Source organism: Erinaceus europaeus, chromosome 9 (genome assembly GCF_950295315.1).
Source record: "Erinaceus europaeus chromosome 9, mEriEur2.1, whole genome shotgun sequence".
Classification (NCBI taxonomy): domain Eukaryota; kingdom Metazoa; phylum Chordata; class Mammalia; order Eulipotyphla; family Erinaceidae; genus Erinaceus; species Erinaceus europaeus.
In genome coordinates, this window is record NC_080170.1 from 21,556,293 (window position 1) to 21,576,002 (window position 19,710).

Consider the following 19,710-nt stretch of genomic DNA (forward strand, 5'->3'; position numbering starts at 1 on the left):
ATTCAGCTAGAGTCTCCAGGAATCTAGCTGTGCCTCTCCGACCACCCCTGCTGCTGTATTTGCTTAGAACATACCATCTCCCTGTAAACTCTGTTCTGGAAACTTCATCCCTCAAACCACCTCCTTGCTCCAGCTCACATCACAGGGCGCACAACTCCACATACTGGGAGGCGTTTGTGCTACAGAGATGGAGCCAAGCTTCATAGAAGAAAAAAAAAATTTTTTAAATATAGCCAAGCCCAGCTACAAGTCATCTCCAAGCCTCTGTAAGGGGTTAGATATGCGGCTGCACGGTGGGTGCCTACAAAGATGTGGGCATAGGAGCTATTTTGAGCTGCCTGGTCTCCTTTCCTCTCACCGGTCTTTCCTGATTATTTTGGAAACCAAATAATCACAACATTTTAATAAACATTCTTGAAAAGAAAATGAAAAGGGTTTCCACTCTGAGTGTACTTCCACTTTTTTCCAAACACAGATGAAAACCTGAAGTAGATGCAGCTGCTTTTCTGATAGGATACAGCGTATTTCATGCTTCCTCAGCACACTTTAGTTTGGTACACGTACATGTTCCAATCCAAAGCCTGTAGACACCACAAAGTACATGCACAGTGCAGCCTACCTCCTCTCAAAGAACAGCAGTCAAAGTCTAGTCTGTCTGTCCGTCCTCCCTCCTTCGAGCCAGGGCCTCCCATCAGAATGATTTCTCTATTACATGATACCTTCCCACTCAGATATAGATAAATCAGAGGTGGATTTATAGAGGCAGAGAGACGATCCACCATAGCACTGGAGCTTCCTCTGGACCCATATGCTCTACCACTTGTTGGGGTTTATAACTAGGTGAGGCAGAGATAATTCTGCTCCCCCCACCCCAAATCAGTTTAAACCGTGAATTTACTTATAAAAAATGCAAAGTTACTCTCAAGCATCACTTCTTTCTTTCTCTAGACTGCACTGTCACATTCAGAATATAGTAACTTCAATCAAATGTTCATGGGTGCCTTCATGGTGCAGAGCCTGGGCTGGTATAAATGGGCCACGTATTTGTGGGGTGGGGGTGAGAGGAAATGTGTGAAAGCAGATAATTCATTAGCACCTACATCTGAACTGGAGTAATTTTTTATTAAGCAGGATTCTGTTATTAGATGTGAACAGAGAAACTGTTCTATCTTGTCTTTAGCTCACAGAAGGGTTAAAATGGGGCTAGAAGCCAAAAGCATTCAAGAAGCTTGCTGGATATACACGCGAGACCTGTTTAAAGAGTGGAACACACTATAGAAATGATCCCTGAAATTACATGCGAACCCATGAGCACCTTTTACGGATGCTCCACGACATTATTTGCATAAACATCTACCCCGACCAAATGTGCTTTACTACCCAGCTTGGCTCTTTCCCCTTCTCTCCCCCCCCCCCAGTGTGTGTGTGTGTGTGTGTGTGTGTGTGTGTGTGTGTGTGTGTTGACCTAAACTATATGCCATAAACCTCAAGTTACTTGTTTTATCTCGTTTTCACTTTGGGGTGAAGATTCAGTTTCAGTCTTTTAGATTTCAGTTTTCAATTAAGTATTAGTCGAGTATTAACAGCACAGGCAATGGGTTAACTTTAGAGTAGGAATTGGCATAGGAGGGGTTGCAAGACTTTATTTTGTTTTTTTTTTGGGGGGGTGAGGTGGAATTTTTATCTACAATGTATTAAACATTCTTGCTGCTGCGCTGTAAAGCCATAGCAGATAGGAGGCGCTATTGAGAGCCGAATTATTCTCCAAGTCCAGAGATATCCTTGGGTTGAATGAACTAAAGTTGGGGGTGGGAGGAGCCTTTGCCTCCAGTGCTGCCACCCACAGGCTCCTTAAATTCTCTGCCTTTCGAAAGCAGGTTGTTTTCACTGCGGAAGTTGGACACTACAGGTATTTGTTCCCAGGCCAGTAGGGACTGCTGAAGTCTTGTTTGGCCTGATCTTTTGTTTCCTTTCATCTTGTGGTTTTTCTAATGGATATTCAGGATTTTTGTAATCTCATAGCTATTCCAAACTTCAATTCCTAAATTTTAAGAATTCGAATTGAAAGTTTAAATTGAAGGTGCTGTTTGTAGACACTTAATACCCAACAGAAGCCCAGTCATCATGCCAAATCCTTGATTGTTCTCTTAAGAAAATGATGCTGCTGGGACTACATCAAATTAAAAAGCTTCTTCACAGCAAAAGAAACCACTACCCAAACCAAGAGACCCCTCACAGAATGGGAGAAGATCTTTACATGCCATACATCAGACAAGAGTTTAATAACCAACATATATAAATAGCTTGCCAGACTCAACAACAAGACAAGAAATAACCCCATCCAAAAATGGGGGGAGGACATGGACAGAATATTCACCACAGAAGAGATCCAAAAGGCCGAGAAACACATGAAAAAATGCTCCAAGTCTCTGATTGTCAGAGAAATGCAAATAAAGACAACAATGAGATACCACTTCACTCCTGTGAGAATGTCATATATCAGAAAAGGTAGCAGCAGCAAATGCCGGAGAGGGTGTGGGGTCAAAGGAACCCTCCTGCACTGCTGGTGGGAATGTCAATTGGTCCAACCTCTGTGGAGAACAGTCTGGAGAACTCTCAGAAGGCTAGAAATGGACCTACCCTATGATCCTGCAATTCCTCTCCTGGGGATATATGCTAAGGAGCCCAACACACCCATCCAAAAAGATCTGTGTACACATATGTTCTTGGCAGCACAATTTGTAATAGCCAAAACCTGGAAGCAACCCAGGTGTCCAACAACAGATGAGTGGCTGAGCAAGTTGTGATCTATATACACAATGGAATACTAACTACTCAGCTATTAAAAATGGTGACTTCACCGTTTTCAGCCGATCTTGGATGGACCTTGAAAAAATCATGTTGAGTGAAATAAGTCAGAAACAGAAGTATGAATATGGGATGATCTCACTCTCAGGCCGAAGTTGAAAAACGAGATCAGAAAAGAAAACACAAGTAGAACCTGAACTGGAATTGGCGTATTGCACCAAAGTAAAAGACTCTGGGGTGGGCGGGTGGTGAGAATACAGGTCCAAGAAGGATTCAGAGGACCTAGTGGGGGTTGTATTGTTATATGGGAAACTGGGGAATGTTATGTACAAACTATTGTACGTACTGTTGAATATAAAACATTAATTCCCCAATAAAAAATAAAGAAAGAAAGAAAAGAAAATGATGCTGGGGGGTCGGATGGTATTGCAGCGGGTTAAGCGCATGTGGTGCGAAGCGCAGGGACCAGAGGAAGGATACCGGTTTGAGCCCCTGGCTCCCCACCTGCAGAGGAGTGGCTTCACAGGCGGTGAAGCAGGTCTGCAGGTGTCTCTCTTTCTCTCCCCCTCTCTGTCTTCCCCTCCTCTCTCCATTTCTCTCTGTCCTATCCAACAACGAACGACATCAACAACAATAACCACAACAAGGGCAACAAAAGGGGAGGGGGAAGGCCTCCAGGAGCAGTGGATTCATGGTGCAGGCACTGAGCCCCAGCAATAACCCTGGAGGCAAGAAAGAAAGAGAGAGAGAGAGAGGGAGGGAGGAAGGAAGGGAGGATGGATGGAAGGGAGGATGGATGGAAGGGAGAAAGGAAGGAAGGAAATGATGCTGGTCAATGCAGCTTCAGCATCTCCTGTTTTTGATACTCTGCTCTCCTGCCAATCTCAGTCTCTCGGCTTTTTCTTCCCGCCCTCTCACCCCTTTGCCATTCTGTATAGTGACTGGGTGAGAGAAATTATTGCTGCCTATCTCCCACCCATCCCCTTGCACTACATAGGAGTTTCAAGTTTTATTATTGCAATAAAAGTGCTTTATGCTGGCAAACAAACAAACAGTCTAGGAAACCCAATCCTGCCTGTTGTTCTTGTGAAGTGTAATTAGTACTCAGACTTTTCAAAAAATTTAATTGTATGTCTCCAACACATCAAGATCTGCTGCAACAGTAAAATTTAAAAATAAAGATAAAAATAACTTAAGAATAATTGTTACTCTAAAACTTTAGGAGTCCAATGGCACAGGTAGGTGACTAACCCATGACACTGAAGTCTCCAACTAAGATGATTCAAAATCATTGCATGAGTTCAAATTTCGGGATGCCAGCAAACTTTGCAAGCTAGTTCAACTCAGTGGTCCAAAATATGGGTGTGAATATCACTTGGAGGCTCATGAACAGAATTAGGGTGCATCCCGACTTGCATTCATCGGAGTTAGGTTGGTGCCCAAGAATGTGCGTTTCTTATGACTTCACAGGTGACAAAGAGGTGCTGCCCTGTCCTGTAAGAACCACTGCTGAAGATTAGTTAATGTACCAAGACTCAGAACCACCCCACCAAACCAGAGTGTAAATTCATACATCAGGTACCTAACTCAAGTGGTCCCACAGAAGAACACTGCAATCTCAGAGAGAGAGAGAGAGAGAGATGAGAGAAGGGGGGAGAAGGATTTATAGATAAAAGTAATAGTGATAGGGAACTGTTAATGATACGTTTTCCCCTAAACCAACAGCTATGTCCAGTGGGGGAGGGGAAAATAATAATTTGGTTAAATTTCAATTCTATTCAAGAAAAGCACAAAAGCCGCTTGATATAATAAGCCTGGCAATGGCTACAACTGTTTTTCTTTTCTAATGTAATTTCAGGATCTTATAATTTATAATGGGAGGAAACTGTTTTGCCTACAAAGAGTTGATCAAACACAGATTTAAAATAATGCTATTATTAATCAGGCAGAAGACAAAGTGCAAGAGACTTGACATCCCTAATAAGCGCACATTGCGAGTTAACGTAATTACCTGCTAAAAGCCAGTTATGTCACCCGGTGTTGGGTATCATGTCTTTTCAGGTAAATAGTCATCGGAGAAAGCAAGCTGGTAACCTTTCCCAGGAAGCTGACATCCAGGGGTCAACCTGGATTTATCATTTGCATGGGAAGTAGCAAAAAAGAACTCTAGAATGGGTCAACTCTGGCAGCGTAAGCAAAAAGCCGCAAGAGTTTAAATAGTTTTTTGAAAGATTTTTGTTTGTTTATCTATTTATTTTCCCTTTTGTAGCCCTTGTTGTTTTTCATTGTTGTTGTAGTTATTATTGTTGTTATTGATGTCGTCGTCAGATAGGACAGAGAGAAATGGAGAGAGGAGGGGAAGACAGAGAGGGGGAGAGAAAGATAGATACCTGCAGACCTGCTTCACCGCCTGTGAAGCAACTCCCCTGCAGGTGGGGAGCCAGAGGCTAAATTGTTTTTTGAAAGATGACTTCTCACCCACCACGTCCTATGTTTCTTAGGGAAATAAAAGCAGAAGTCCACCAAGTGGCCAGACGGAAATAGAGTGTCTGGAGAGCTTGAGGTCCACAGTGCTTGACTGAGAAGTCCTCTCTTTCTCTCGCCCTCTACCCCTCCCTACCCCCCAACAGCCTAGCCTTTACTGATGAGAGGTCAGCAAGAAAGAGTCCATCAGAAAGAGTCTTAACAACTAAACTGAGACACTGGAAGGAAGCCACCAGATGCCACTCTGCAGGTTACTCTAACTACAACTGGATGCATCCAAGTCCTCCAGAAGCCAGGACATAACCAGGTAACTTTCTCTCTAGAACTGTAAGACAAATGTATGTATTCACACTTTGCCAGGCGTGCCTTTTTTTCCTTTTCTTCTTCCAAGTGTTCTTAAAATTGAAGCCTTTAATAAGAATTAATATTCTAGCAAGCACTTGTTTGAAATCAAAATTCAGATTCAAGGTACATGGTTAGATATTAGGGACAGTGGATCTATCCATTAGGGGAAAGAAATCAGCATGTAGAGTATGAAAATGAAGCACAAACAACGCTACTTAGGTCACTGTGGGTGTACAGTGAGACCTAAATAGAGAGGGAGCCGGATTTCTTATCAACAAGGAATCCTTGCTAATAAGCCGATCTTTGCAAAAAGGGAATTCCTAGAGTAGAATTGCCACAGATCGCAGAGAATATGCTCAAAGAAGCCGACAGCAGCGCAGGGAAGGTGCAAGGTAGTGAACTTGCACCAATACTTGAGTTGTGTGTTCAGTTTGTGTTTTTAGGTAAACAGGTGAGAGGCTACTGAAAATTGAAGCCTAACTGAGATACCATAAATTTTGCTGTACTTTCAATAACTAAAGGATGGGGGCAGGGAATCATATTTGCATTTGGGAGAATGTAGTGTTAAACTGTTATGTGTCATTTTTAAATTTTTTACATAGAACTTACAAGTTTTCTGTATTTACCATCGCTCATACTTAGGAATATTAGGTTATACAATATCAATTTCATTCACCTTTGGTGAAACAGAAACATTACAAATTTCATGTTATATTTCAAAACTTGGATGACAGAAAATGTATTCAAGTAAATGTTAGTTTTCTTTCTGGATGTCTGTCATGCTGTAATAGCCTCTGATCAGGTTATGGATTTGGTATTTTATTTTAGCTACCACTATACACTCCAAAAACCTAGAGAGTGTGTTCTAACTGCTATGAGGAATAGTATCTTTTTACAATTTATAGTTTTGCACTGATTGCTAATTCAGAAAATGAGTATTAAAACTTCATTTATGCTGAGTGCACTTGGTAATTTGATACACATAGGCTGCAGTATTTGAAGCTAAATAATGATTCTCTGTGAAGCTGAAATTTGAATGGATAACAGAGTAAAACAAAGACAGGAATATTTTCTGATTATAAAGGAAAATTTGCTCCTGGTTAGTTACTTTGTTTGGCACTAAGTTTCCCATAGTGAAGTTATGCAAATTTCTTTCCCAACTTTCCCAGTAAAATTCTAGTATGCAATCATCTGTCATTTTGTCTTAGAATGCTTTGACTGAAGTGGAGTGAATGACACATTGAACTCTGAATGGTGCAGAAGTAGCTTGGGAATTGAAACAATAAAGCCAAAAGACATGGAATAATGTTTAGAATGAAGCATGGCCCAAAAATTTCTCTGTTAGTGTGCTATGTGTACACACACGTACACATACACACAGTCATGGCCCAAAAATTTATCTGTTAGTGTGTTATGTGTACACACACGTACACACACACACACACACACACACACACAGAGTCACGGCCCAAAATTTTCTCTTTTAGTGTGTTATGTACACACACACACACACACACACACACACACACAGTTGTACTTTTGCCCAAGGTATAAAATGACCTGTGGGCAGGGGTAGGTTGCATAATGGTTATGCAAACAGACTCTCAAGCCAGAAGCTCTAAAGTCCCAGGTTCAATCCCCCATATCACCATAAGCCAGAGCTGAGCAGTGCTATGGTTAAAATAATAATAAAAAGAAAATAATATAAAATGACCTGTAAGAGGCAGACAATCAAAAAATAAGAAAAGTGATGGTGGCCAGGTGGTGATGCACCTAGTTAAGTATACACATTATAGTGCACAAGGACCCGGGTTCAAGCCCCTAGTCTCTACCTGAAGGGGGAAAGCTTCATGAGTGGTAAAGCAGGGCTGTAGGCATCTTGACTCTCCCCCCCACCCCCTCTCAATTTCTCCCTACCTCTTATTCAATAATAAATAAATAAATGAATGAATAATAGTTTTTAAAAATGTGATGTATCTAGATCAACATATTATGTACCTGACATCATTTTAGTTTGCCAGAGATGGATTATTTGTTGTGAAGAAATATTGTGAGACGCAATTCTCTGGATTTCTAGTAATGGCCACAGCTCTTCATCTCACTGATGTCTCTGAAACCTCCACTTTCAGAGGTACCTGTTCCCCTAAAAGGTTATGCAGATAGGCAACAGCAAAACCTGGGGCTGCAAGTCACCCTCTGTCTCCTCTCTCTTCCTGTAGGTGGGAAGCAGCAGCCCTGGGCCATGGAGAACCTCACCTCTGCATCTGGGAATGGGAGCTCCTGCTCCCGAGACTACAAAATCACCCAGGTCCTCTTCCCCCTGCTCTATACCATCCTGTTTTTTGTTGGGCTCATCACCAACAGCCTGGCAATGAGAATTTTCTTTCAAATCCAAAGTAAGTCCAACTTCATCATTTTCCTCAAGAACACGGTCATTTCCGATCTCCTCATGATCCTCACCTTCCCATTCAAAATCCTCAGTGATGCCAAACTGGGCACCGGACCGCTGAGGGCTTTTGTGTGTCAAGTGACCTCTGTCATCTTCTACTTCACAATGTACATCAGCATTTCCTTCCTGGGGCTCATCACCATCGATCGCTACCAGAAGACCACCAGGCCATTTAAGACGGCCAACCCCAAAAACCTCCTGGGGGCCAAGATCCTCTCCGTGGTCATCTGGGCCTTCATGTTCTTACTCTCTTTGCCGAATATGATTCTGACCAACAGGAGGCCCAAAGACAAGAATGTGAACAAGTGCTCTTTCCTCAAATCAGAGTTTGGCCTCGTCTGGCATGAAATAGTCAACTACATCTGCCAGGTCATCTTCTGGATCAATTTTTTAATCGTCACTGTCTGCTACACACTCATTACACAAGAGCTGTACCGGTCCTATGTGAGGACACGGGGCACAGGGAAAGCCCCCCGGAAAAAAGTGAACATCAAGGTGTTCATTATCATCGCTGTCTTCTTCATTTGCTTTGTTCCTTTCCATTTTGCCCGCATTCCCTACACCCTGAGCCAGACCCGGGATGTCTTTAACTGCTCGGCCGAGAACACACTCTTCTATGTCAAAGAGAGCACTCTCTGGCTGACGTCCTTGAACGCCTGTCTGGATCCATTCATCTACTTTTTCCTCTGCAAGTCCTTCAAAAATTCCCTGATGAGCATGCTCACGTGCTCCGATTCAGCAACATCTCCATCTTCATCCCAGGAAAAGAGAAGAAAGGCACCGGACAGTCCTGAACCCAGTGAGGAAACACCCATATAAACCAGTTGTGGGGGGGTGGATCTCTCTCCCTCTCCCTCCCCCTTCCCCCCTCTCTGTGTGCGCATGTGTGTTCTGAATGTCCTCCTGGAAAAGCACTGTGCAGAAATACTGATGTTAAGAAGTAGCCGAGTTCATAACTATGACTCTTGAAATGAGTACTAGGAGACTATGAAAGTAGTAATGTGCACTTACTCTTCAGTATTATGAGCTATCTTAAAATACAGAAAGATAAGATGCAGCTGTGTAGCAAAGCAAATTGTATGTAATCACTGCTATGTGTAAGCTACACAGAATTTATGATTTATCAAATGTAATGCATTGACAGAAAAGGGTAACCACATTGTAAGATCTGTTGTAAGTTTTGAAGTACATCACTGATCACAATGTTGTCTACCAGCTTTGTTTTTTTTTTACCCAAAATAATACTTTTTAAGATGTATATACATTTTAGTCCCCTAGCCAAATGCATTATAAGATTTTAACTAAGTGGTACATGGCAAGTGGATACTAAATACTAATGTGTACTAGTTAACATAAACATAAGGAATCTAAACTAAGGGAATGGTAACTGATTGGACTTAATTTTTTAATTTTAATTTCATTAAGAATATAGAGGTTTAAAAGGTAACTTCAATAAATTCACAAAGATAATAAATGACACTATTTAAATGAGTTGTCTTGATGACATTCTAGTACCCAAAAGTCATGCATTTTTCATTAACGCTGGAGAAGTCGATTGCACTAATATTTTGACAAGAACAATACAGACATGTAAGAGTAAATACAGTCCCATGACTGACATTTTGTAAACCAAGCTTTTAGAAACTACCTTTTGACTTGGATCGACTAGCCTTTCCTTTAATGAGGAAAAGTAAATCTGGCAACACGGTTATTCATGGAAAGTCACTTAAACTCTACATCATACTTTGCTACCATTTCTTTGTGGCAAGACAGCAGAACTCACCTCTTAGAGACTCCTCTATCAATCAGCAGAACCCCCAACCCATACAGAAGCAAAGCTGCCAACTCTTGTTTTGTCACGTGCTATTGTACAGAATATCTTTCTGTGGGTGGGGGGCATCCCCAAGGAGTCATGCAAAGGACAAAGTAGGTTAGACTTACAAGGAAGCCATTCTCAATTACTTTCAGACACATTTTAAAAGATTTATTTCAGGGGGTTGGGCGGTAGCGCAATGGATTAAATGCACGTGGTACGAAGCACAAGGACAGGTGGAAGGATCCCAGTTCCAGGCCCTGGCTTCCCACCTGCAGGGAGTTGCTTCACAGGTGGTGAAGCAGGTCTGCAGGTGTTTATCTTTCTCTCCCCCTCTGTCTTCCCCTCCTCTCTCCATTTATCTCTGTCCTATCCAACAACGATGATATCAATGACAATAATAACCACAACAACGATAAAGCATCAGGGCAAAAAAAAAAAGTTATTTCATGAGAGGAAAGTAATGCTAGGAGTGCCCCTTTGATGCCAGTGATCAGACCTAGGTCTCATGCTTGCAAGTTCTGCCTTCCCTCATTGAGTCACACTTACTATATCTATGTCTATATCTTTATCATTTGTATGCTAACTATAGACACAGCATATCTGACCTGTCAAAGAAACTAGAAAACTAGTCTTTCTTTTTTTACATGGGGAAAGTGAAGGGGAGCCCCAGCCCATACCCCATTCTGCCTGGGGGAGAGTAGGCTTGAGTGGATCCCACCACCACAGCAGGATCACAGGATGGGGCTGGAATCTGCAGATTGGGCCAACACTTTCCTAAATCGTCTTGTTTTGACTAGCCATTCACCTAGATGACAATTTCACAAAGCAATAAAAAAGAGGTTTTTTTTTTTAAAAAAAAAAAGACCCATAGAAAAATTTAACTATTACTGTACTTTTGTAAAAGAACCATAAAGTCTTTGGAATTACCTGTGTTTTCATATGTCCTGTGGACATTCTGCACTAGAGTGTAGATCACAGTTTGTTGCCAGTATTAGAGTCAAGCCCATCAGCACATATACCCATCTCAACAATTATCCAACAGAATTGATCCAAGACAGAAAGAAGGATCAGTGCTGATGGGAGTGCTTACTGTCAGTAGTTCTAAGTAGAATGTGAAGACCCGGTCTCTAGCTTTAGAAAGCGTAACAGACATAGCACACCCTGCGTTTCACAATAACATTAAAAAAAAAAAAAGGTGAAGCCAGACACTGAAGTTGAAAAGCTCAGACAATGAGATGAGATACAGTCGGCTTTGTCTGGAAGGAAACTGAGAGGTGAACAAGTCCCAAGGAAACTGGTGAGGGGCAGTTTGTCACAGAAACAATCCCAACCAAAGTGGATGAGAGCCTGCAAGATGATGGAGCCCGTCAACTGTTTTTGTAGAGCCTGTGGCCAAAGCATTGTTTTTGCCTGTTCCAAAAAAAAAAAAAAAAATTTTGGAGGTGGGGATGGGGAGGTGTGGTAGGGGGAGGATCAGAAGAAACACTAATTCTCATATTGCATGAAAGCTGAAGTTTAGTCTTTACAAAGAGGCTTTATTAGAGCAAATATCCACCAAAGTTGCCATACACCAAGTTGTCCATTGAGCTGGTTTGCTGAGAAGCTGTGATGGCCTTAGTGGCTACAAAATCTAAGGATTTAGTGATGAGCTCTTTAGGACTCTGAAAGCAAAGCAAAGAAAAAAAAAAAATCCACACAGAACAGAGCAGTGTCCTGTGTCTCTGGTATTTCAGTCACTTTACAAACTCCCATAGACTCTGGTGGCTAATACAGCTGATCACTGATAGCTGGACAGGGGAACCAGAAGTGCAAATGGCTATGAGAAATCTATTTCTTTTTCTGAAAAACCTATTTCAAAGAGAAATGTAAATGGAATATATGCACACACACATACACACACACACACACACATACAGTCACTGTTCACATTTAAATGACATGATTTTTTGTTAGGTTTCAAGTTGATTCAAAAGATTTATAACATTCTTGGGAGAATCCTACTCTTGGCAAGACTTTAATTTCTTATTATCTTTATTTATTGGATAGAGACAGCCAGAAATTAAGAGGGTAGGGAGAGAGACAGAGAGACACCTGCAGTCCTGCTTCACCACTCACAAAGCTTTCCCCCCACAGGTGCAGACTGGGGGCTCAAACCTGGGTCCTTCCGTTTTGTAACATGTGCACAACCACCCAGCCCCCTGCAGTATTATTTTTTTAAAAATTAAGTGAAGGGGCTAGGAAGTGGCATACCTGGTTAAGCACAAATAGTATGAACCACAAGGACCGGCATAAGGATCCAGGTTCAAGCCCCCACCCCTCTCCCCACCTGCAGACAGGATGCTTCACAAGTGGTGAAGCCGGTCTGCAGGTGTCTATCTTTCCCTCTCCCTCTCTATTGTCTCTCTCCTCTCTCAATTTCTTTCTGTTCTACCTAGTAAAATGGAAAAAAATAGCTGCCAGGAGCAGTGTATTTGTAATGCCATCACCAAGCTCCAGCAATAACCCTGGAGGCAAAATAATAATAATTGAAATAAAAAATAACTTTCTCAAGATCACAAAGTCAGATATACAAGAAACTGAACACAAGTGCTCTAGCCTCTGGGGTCATGTTCTCACCTTGGGCAGCTGAGCAGCTTCTCATATGCACCAGCAAGGGCAAAGAGCTTCCTATGCAGGGCAAGCACCACTGTGAATGATGGGGGTAGAGGCTAACAAATTAGCCACAAGGATATATGGAACAAGTTTTTTTTTAATTAAAAATATTTTTTAAAAAATATTTATTCCCTTTTGTTGCCCTTGTTGTTTTATTGATGTCGTCGTTGTTGGATAGGACAGAGAGAACTGGAGAAAGGAGAGGAAGACAGAGAAGGGGAGAGAAAAGATAGACACCTGCAGACCTACTTCACGGCCTGTGAAGTAACATCCCTGCAGGTGGGGAGCTGGGGGCTCAAACCGGGATCCTTAGGCTGGTCCTTGCGCTTTGTGCCACGTGCGCTTAACCCGCTGCGCTACCACATGACTCCCTTTTTTTTTTTTTTTGTAGAATATTAGCTGTCATCAAACACTACAAAACATGCTATACTTAAGAGGGTAGATGTTCTTTCCTCTAGAAATAGGCACCACAAATGACTTCCTCATCTGAGGATTTCCCACACATTGGCATACTGAAATGTGACCAGAGTGGGATTTTCAGTTTCTCTATTATGAAATTGTCTCAAGAATTTCCCTGATTTAAAGCACCAGTATTCCAGACCTTTACCTAGTAGCAGAACTGGGGGTATTGGAGAATTTAATTACATCGTCCAACCGCTCCACTACGGAAGTGAACAGGAAGATGTATGTTACAGCTATGTTCCATCAAATTAATAAAATTCACAATTGGTTCTTCCTAGAATAAACTTATTCAAACGCATTTTTTTTCTTTAAAGATTTTTGTTTATTTCATATGGAATCTCTAGAGTTTTGTGCCAGAGAGAGAGAGAGAGAGAGAGAGAGAGAAGCCAGGACACCATGCAGTCCACACAGCACTGGGACTCTGACTGGTGTCTCTGGCATCTGAGTCCTGTGCTACCTGCTGAACTATCTCCCCAGCCACTAGGAATTTTTCTTCTTTCTCAATTCGTGCTACTGGGAAGTTCCAACCAATATTCTCAGACATCCTACTTGTGGTTTCTTTTTTTCTTTCATTTTCAGTAGGTTACCACGTTTTCATTCTCAGAATGCCAAGTACAAGTTATCTAAAAATCCTCAACCCAACACCAGAGTCTGGCCCAACTATGTGGAAAATCTTAAGTGCATGAAATATGAAGTGAAACTCGCCATGGAGAACTCCACAAGCCCTTAAAAAGATGTTCTAGTTTCCTCTTTCCCTCCCCTGACCTGGCAAACATTTCTGTCACAAATAACTTTCGTGGGTGCATAAAATAAGCTGCTACCTCTTCTCAAAATGGAAGGAAGAGCTCGAGGGCAAAAGCCACTGGCCTCGATTGATCCCAGGTAGACTGATGGAATTCTACACTTTATCTAAAACACCACGTGCAGAAGAGTTAAGATAACAACTGGCTAATTAGTGAAATATTGTCTCTCCATTTAAAGCTGCAAGCCCTTCACCGAGTCAGTGAAGGGTTAATCATCTTCTGTGCTCGGCACTTAGCAGCACTATTTCAGAGATTTCATCCATTCATTATACTATGAGGTAAATGCTATCATGAAACCCATGATGGGGGGTGGGGGAAGAAGCAAGACACAGAGCTATTAACTAGTAATCTATAATCTAATACTCAATAATTGATGGCTCTGGGGTTCTCACTTCTAAAATCTGGGTCTAAGAGTTCTCAAGTCCTTGAAAACGTTTTCTCTCAGAGATCCAAAGACAAAGATAAATGTCTACAAAAGCCAACAGAACACCCTATCACTATAGTCTAGAGGGAGGCAGAATAAGATTCTATTTGATTTTAGTATCGAGGTCCTGCCATACCTGGTGGTAACTTAGGGAGGCCACTTCCCTCATCTTTGGGCCCCCTGCTTTTATCCATGAGAGGTGCTCAAAACCTTAATGGTCATGTAGCAAAAGAAAACACTCTATAGGAAAGTGACTTTGAGAAAACATCTAGAGCTGAGTGCAACTACACAGGTTTGTTCAAGTCTTCACAGATTAATGTATATACTTGTACAGTTGCAATAAAGGAGGTATCTTATTTTAATCCCCCCCCACCGCCCCCCCCCCATACACGCACAAATTACAGACGTGGAAAAGAGGAAGAATGCCCAGCAAGAGAAAGCAGAAGGGCTCTGCTTCACTTGCTCTTCAGAGACTGGACAAATGAAGATACTGAGCTGAGTGTCCTCCCAAACAAAGGTGAATTTCTTTTCTTTTCTTCTTCTTCTTTTTTTTAATGATAAGGGGGGCTTGTGAAAAAAATGCTTTCAGGTTAAAATTTTATAAAATGTAGGTTACGAGCCTCAGGGATTATAAATGCAGAGTAACCTGACATGAATTAAGTGGAGGTTTGTCTCAGTGTTGTGCTAAAAGCAGCACTGTGGATGAGGCTGAGCTTATGACTTGGACTTCCAGAAGGTATGAGCGTAGCAATGGCGTACACACACCAGAAACCAGAAATGTATTCTGTGCTTTAGAAAGTTGAGCCAAGGAACATGCAGCTGTGTTACAGATCTGGTGAACGTGCTGGAGAAGCGCAGGGTGTTTACATGCTACAGACCTCAAGTCTTGTTTTTACAAATTAGCATTTGGGGGGCTGAGGAGATGGCTCAGCGGCAGAAAACAGGACTTGCATGCAAGAGTTCCTAAGTTTTACCCCAAACACCACCATGGGATAGAGCTGAATGGTGCTCTGGTAAAACAACAACAACAACAGTAGTAGTAGTAGTAGTAGTACGGTAAATGATGAATTAGCATGTTTGTGGGGGTGAGTGTGAGACTCGGTGGAAGGGAGCAGGCACTGTTAGAGACACAGTGCCCCATGCCGTCAATCCGGGTGGGGGGGGAAGCACGCAATGTTCTTGGTGCTCACTCAGTGCTTATCTGCAACAGCCGACACAGGAACAATGAACACGACCTCCGCGGTGCTGAAGGGCCTCAATGGGTCTGAGCAGTGTGTCCGGGACACCCGGGTGGCACAACTGGTGTTCCCGGTCCTTTACACCGTCCTCTTCTTCTCGGGCATCCTGCTCAACTCCCTGGCCCTCTGGGTGTTCCTGCACATCCCCAGCTCCTCCACCTTCATCGTCTACCTCAAGAACACCCTGGTGGCCGACATGGTCATGACGCTCATGCTGCCTTTCAAGATCGTCTCGGACGCTCGCCTGGGCCCCTGGCAGCTCCGTGCCTTCGTGTGCCGCTTCTCCGCCATCATCTTTTACGTGACCATGTACGTGGGCATCATCCTGCTGGGCCTCATCGCCTTTGACAGGTTTCTCAAGATCCTCAGACCATTTGGCAAGTTTTTTGTACAAAGACCTGCTTTTGCGAAAACGGTCTCGGCCCTCATCTGGATCCTTTTGGTCAGCCTCTCCCTGCCAAATGTGATCCTCACCAATCGGGAAGCCACTCCATCCTTGGTGAGGAAGTGTGCCTCCCTGAAGGGTCCCCTGGGTCTGTGGTGGCATCAGCTGGTCAACAATATTTCCCAGGCTATCTTCTGGACTGTTCTGGTCTTGATGCTCCTGTTTTATGTGGTGATTGCAAAAAAGGTGTACAATTCCTACAGAAGGTCCAAGAGTAAGGACAGCAAAAACAATAGAAGGCTGGGAGGTAAAGTGTTCGTGGTGGTGGCTGTCTTCTTTGTATGCTTTGCCCCGTTTCACTTTGCCAGGGTTCCTTACACTCACAGTCAGACGAACAATAAGACGGACTGCAGGCTGCAGAACCAGCTATTCATAGCCAAAGAAACCACCCTCTTCTTGGCAACAACAAACATCTGTATGGACCCCCTGATATATATTTTCTTATGTAGGAAATTCACAGAGAGGCTGCCGTGTATGAAGTGGAGACAGAGCACAGCCTCGGGCCAGGAAAACCACAGCAGTCAGACAGACAACATAACCTTAAGCTGAGAATGTATTTTAGACATGGTCAATTTTTACTTACCAACAAGGCTTCCAAAAGTAATTTAGATATCGGATTTAAGCAAGAAGAAGGAAAAAAAAAAAAAAAAGATTGAAGCAAATGCCTTAACACACTGTATTATGTGAAATCATTTGAGAACACAGGTGGGGGGAAAATGGCCACCAGAGGTCATCTTTCCCAAGAATGGTTACTTCTATCTTGCAGAAGATTTTATACAGATTCGTAAGATGTAAGTATTTCCTAAAACCTCTCCTCTGCACCTTCCTTTCAAACACAAGAATACTTTTTTGTACCCCACAAATGCTAACGCTTGTTAATATAATAGTAACAACAACAACAATAATTTTTTTATTCCTTTGTTGAAAGCTAAAGGAAGGCAGGGGTTGAAAGAGACACCAGGGCTGGGGGAAAAAACACAGAATGGTTATGCAGAAGATTTTCATCCTTGAGACTCTGAGGTCTTAGAGTTCATTCCCCAGCACCACCATAAGTCGGAGCTGGGCAGTGCTCTAGTTCAGAGATAGAAAGGGAGGCTAGATCAGTGGCGTATGGAACTTAAGGGGCTCAGGCAGCCCTGCTGAGTTTGGATGGAGTTCCTCTTCACAGGGATGAAAGAACTCTGTAGCTGTCACACCACTGCAAGCCCGACCCCTACCATAAAGGACTATACGGTACACTCTGGTTTCTCTTCCGGTTGTGTAAATCTTTTCAAAGTTCCTATCATGTGGCAAATACCGGGCTGTCAGAAAAGTTACGACTTATTTTTCTCTCTGTCTCCATGTAAAAATGCATCATGACTTTTCCAACAATCTAACTTCTCTTGGGTTCTAAGTGTGTACAATTCAAGAGCAAGAGTACTGTATCACTGTTTAGACCAATCCTTGTAACAGCAAATGGTGTAATGGTGGCTGAATATGCCACCTACAGAGCAAAACCTTCCTGGGCTGCTGCCACCATATCTCTCTCTCTCTCTCTCTCTCCTCCCCGCTCTCTCTCCTTCTGCCCTGCCTCTCTTGTTGGAAATGACAAGCTCCCCCGCTGCCTGTGTATGTCCCAGCCTCTACAGATCTACCCAGTTTTTTTTTTTTTTTTTTTTTAGTTTTTTTATTATCTTTATCAGATAGACAGCGAGAAATTGAGAAGGTAGGGGAGATAGAGAGAAGGAGAGACACCTGCAGCACTGCCTCACCACTTGCAAAGTTTTCCCTCTGCAGGTGGGGACCGGGGGCTCAAGCACTGTAACATGTGAACAAGGTGTGCCACCACCCGGTCCCTTGATCTACCCAGTTTTATTGGGACTTACTCAGAAGTTGGTCCAGAGTGTGTTTAATAGAGTATGTCACCACTGTGCCGTTCTTGGAAAATATACAAGCAAAATTGCTGCACTAGAATTAACATCCACAATGGGAAGTTTTTCAAATAGTGACGAAATTTAAAGTTATTTATCTTCACATTCCCCCCCACACACACACCTGATTCCTTTGTAATTTAAAAAGTTTATGTTTTTATCTGGACTTATTGATGCTGATTTGTATCTTCCCGAGAAAATTCACCAAGGAGCAGGTGGGCTCTGTCAACTGTAAGGATGGTTCCAGCACCATCATCCAAGGTGAATCTAGGCATTTTCTGTGACCTCCAAAGGTCCTGGAACTTTCCTAACTGCTTCCCTATCCCTGCAACATCTACTCTTATATAAATCAGCAAGTGTCAGAACATGTCTTGCCCCTGCTCTGTGCCATGTGCATATGAATTTCCCTCTGACTCACCAAGAAAACCCCTCTCCAGCCACAGAACGCTAAGATGACATCACTTAGCCCTTGAAATCTGGCCAGGCCAGCCTCCCCCACCACCCCAGCCCCTGTCTCACCTGTGTGGCATCACACCCGGACTTGCTGGACTCTCCTTGCTTGTAGTTACATGTAGCTCTCACATGTAGCTACTCTTGTAGGAGCCTATGTTTACATTTCTGGGCAGATACTGTGTCTCATGATACAACCAATAAACATTTGATAAAATAATCAGGCTGGCCTTTATTTTTACAGACTAGAGAGAAAGGGTAGCCCAATCTTCACAGATGTCAATTCTTGGAAGGTAAAAGTTCCTTGGCAGCTCAAATGCTTCTTAACTAAATGCTTCTCCTGTAGCAGGCACACAGGGGCCTGGAATGTGGGGGTGAAGTGAGCAGGATCACCAGGCTGTGTGAGCACACTGATTTAGGGTCAGTTCAAAGGTATTGAACTTTAGTTGTAAACTATTGTAAACGCTTTAGTTGTTAACTATTGCCTTGATGTGGTTCTGGGGAATAAACCAATGGCTTTGCTTGTGTGGGATACTACTGCTAAGTCTTCAGGCCTTCCCTTCCCCTCCCTTTTTTTTTTTAATGTTTTTTTTTAATTTATTTTACTTATTCCCTTTTGTTGCCCTTGTTGTTTTATTGTTGTAGTTACTGATGTCGTTGTTGGATAGGACAGAGAGAAATGGAGAGAGGAGGGGAAGACAGAGAGGGGGAGAGAAAGACAGACACCTGCAGACCTGCTTCACTGCCTGTGAAGCGACTCCCCTGCAGGTGCGGATTTTGTGCCACATGCACTTAACCCACTGCACTACCGCCCGGCCCCGTGTGTGTGTGTGTGTGTGTGTGTGTGTGTGTGTGTGTGTACAAAGAAAGAGAGGCAGAGTTATAGAGTGAAAGAAAGAGACCAGAGTACTGAAGTTCCCTTCAAAGTAGTAGGGGACTGGCTTGAACTTGGGTCATAAGCACTGCAAAGCAGCACACCACTTCACCAAGTCAGTTATTTCACCATCCCCTCAGCCCACCTTTCTCTTTATTTACTTTTTAGAGGGACACACACACACACACACACACACACACACACACACACACACGAGGTAGGGATAGGGGTAGGGATATAGATGGGGGGGATGGAGCTATGACTACCAGCCATGAAGCTATATTGGTGCTGTAAACGTCGCTCCTATGTAGCACCAGGGCTCAAACCCAGGGCCATGTGCAAGGAAGGCACGTGCTCTCTCTGATAAATCATTTTCTGGCCCTTTATAATTGGTTCTGTTCAATAAATTTTGTCACCAGAGCATACTGCCATCTCCAAAACTCTCCTTTTGGCAAGAGTTCTCATCTGCTTTTCATTCACTGAAATGAAAGGATGATGTCAGGGTAAGTAGGCGCTCACAGTGTTGTAAGTAAGTGCATGGAAACCTGCC

The 19,710-nt window shown here is 42.9% G+C and overlaps 3 protein-coding genes across 15 annotated transcripts in view; 2 read left to right on the forward strand and 1 right to left on the reverse strand.

The window, feature by feature from the left end:
* The window catches only part of P2RY12 (purinergic receptor P2Y12), a 46,524-nt gene extending 36,947 nt beyond the window's left edge, over nt 1-9,577 (forward strand). Inside the window, exons 2-3 of one of the 2 annotated variants that reach the window (XM_007533942.3) lie at nt 5,439-5,599; nt 7,857-9,577. In XM_007533942.3, coding sequence (XP_007534004.1) covers nt 7,880-8,905 — 1,026 coding nt within the window. In that variant the 5' untranslated portion in view covers nt 5,439-5,599; nt 7,857-7,879 and the 3' untranslated portion in view covers nt 8,906-9,577. Of the gene's footprint in view, nt 1-5,309; nt 5,600-7,856 lie in introns of both variants that reach the window. The other variant, XM_060197518.1, reaches the window with a different exon arrangement.
* Nucleotides 1-19,710, reverse strand: part of MED12L (mediator complex subunit 12L) — a 300,870-nt gene that overhangs the window by 73,132 nt on the left and 208,028 nt on the right. The window lies entirely within an intron of this gene.
* Nucleotides 14,532-18,813, forward strand: P2RY13 (purinergic receptor P2Y13). Its single transcript, XM_007533940.3, has 2 exons — nt 14,532-14,760; nt 15,454-18,813. The coding sequence occupies exon 2, from the start codon at nt 15,468-15,470 to the stop codon at nt 16,473-16,475; it is 1,008 nt and encodes a 335-aa protein (XP_007534002.1). The 5' UTR covers nt 14,532-14,760; nt 15,454-15,467; the 3' UTR covers nt 16,476-18,813.

What these genes read in the sequence shown, in the direction of transcription:
- P2RY13 (XM_007533940.3), top strand. Translation starts at nt 15,468, where the DNA reads ATGAACACGACCTCCGCGGTGCTGAAGGGCCTCAATGGGTCTGAGCAG.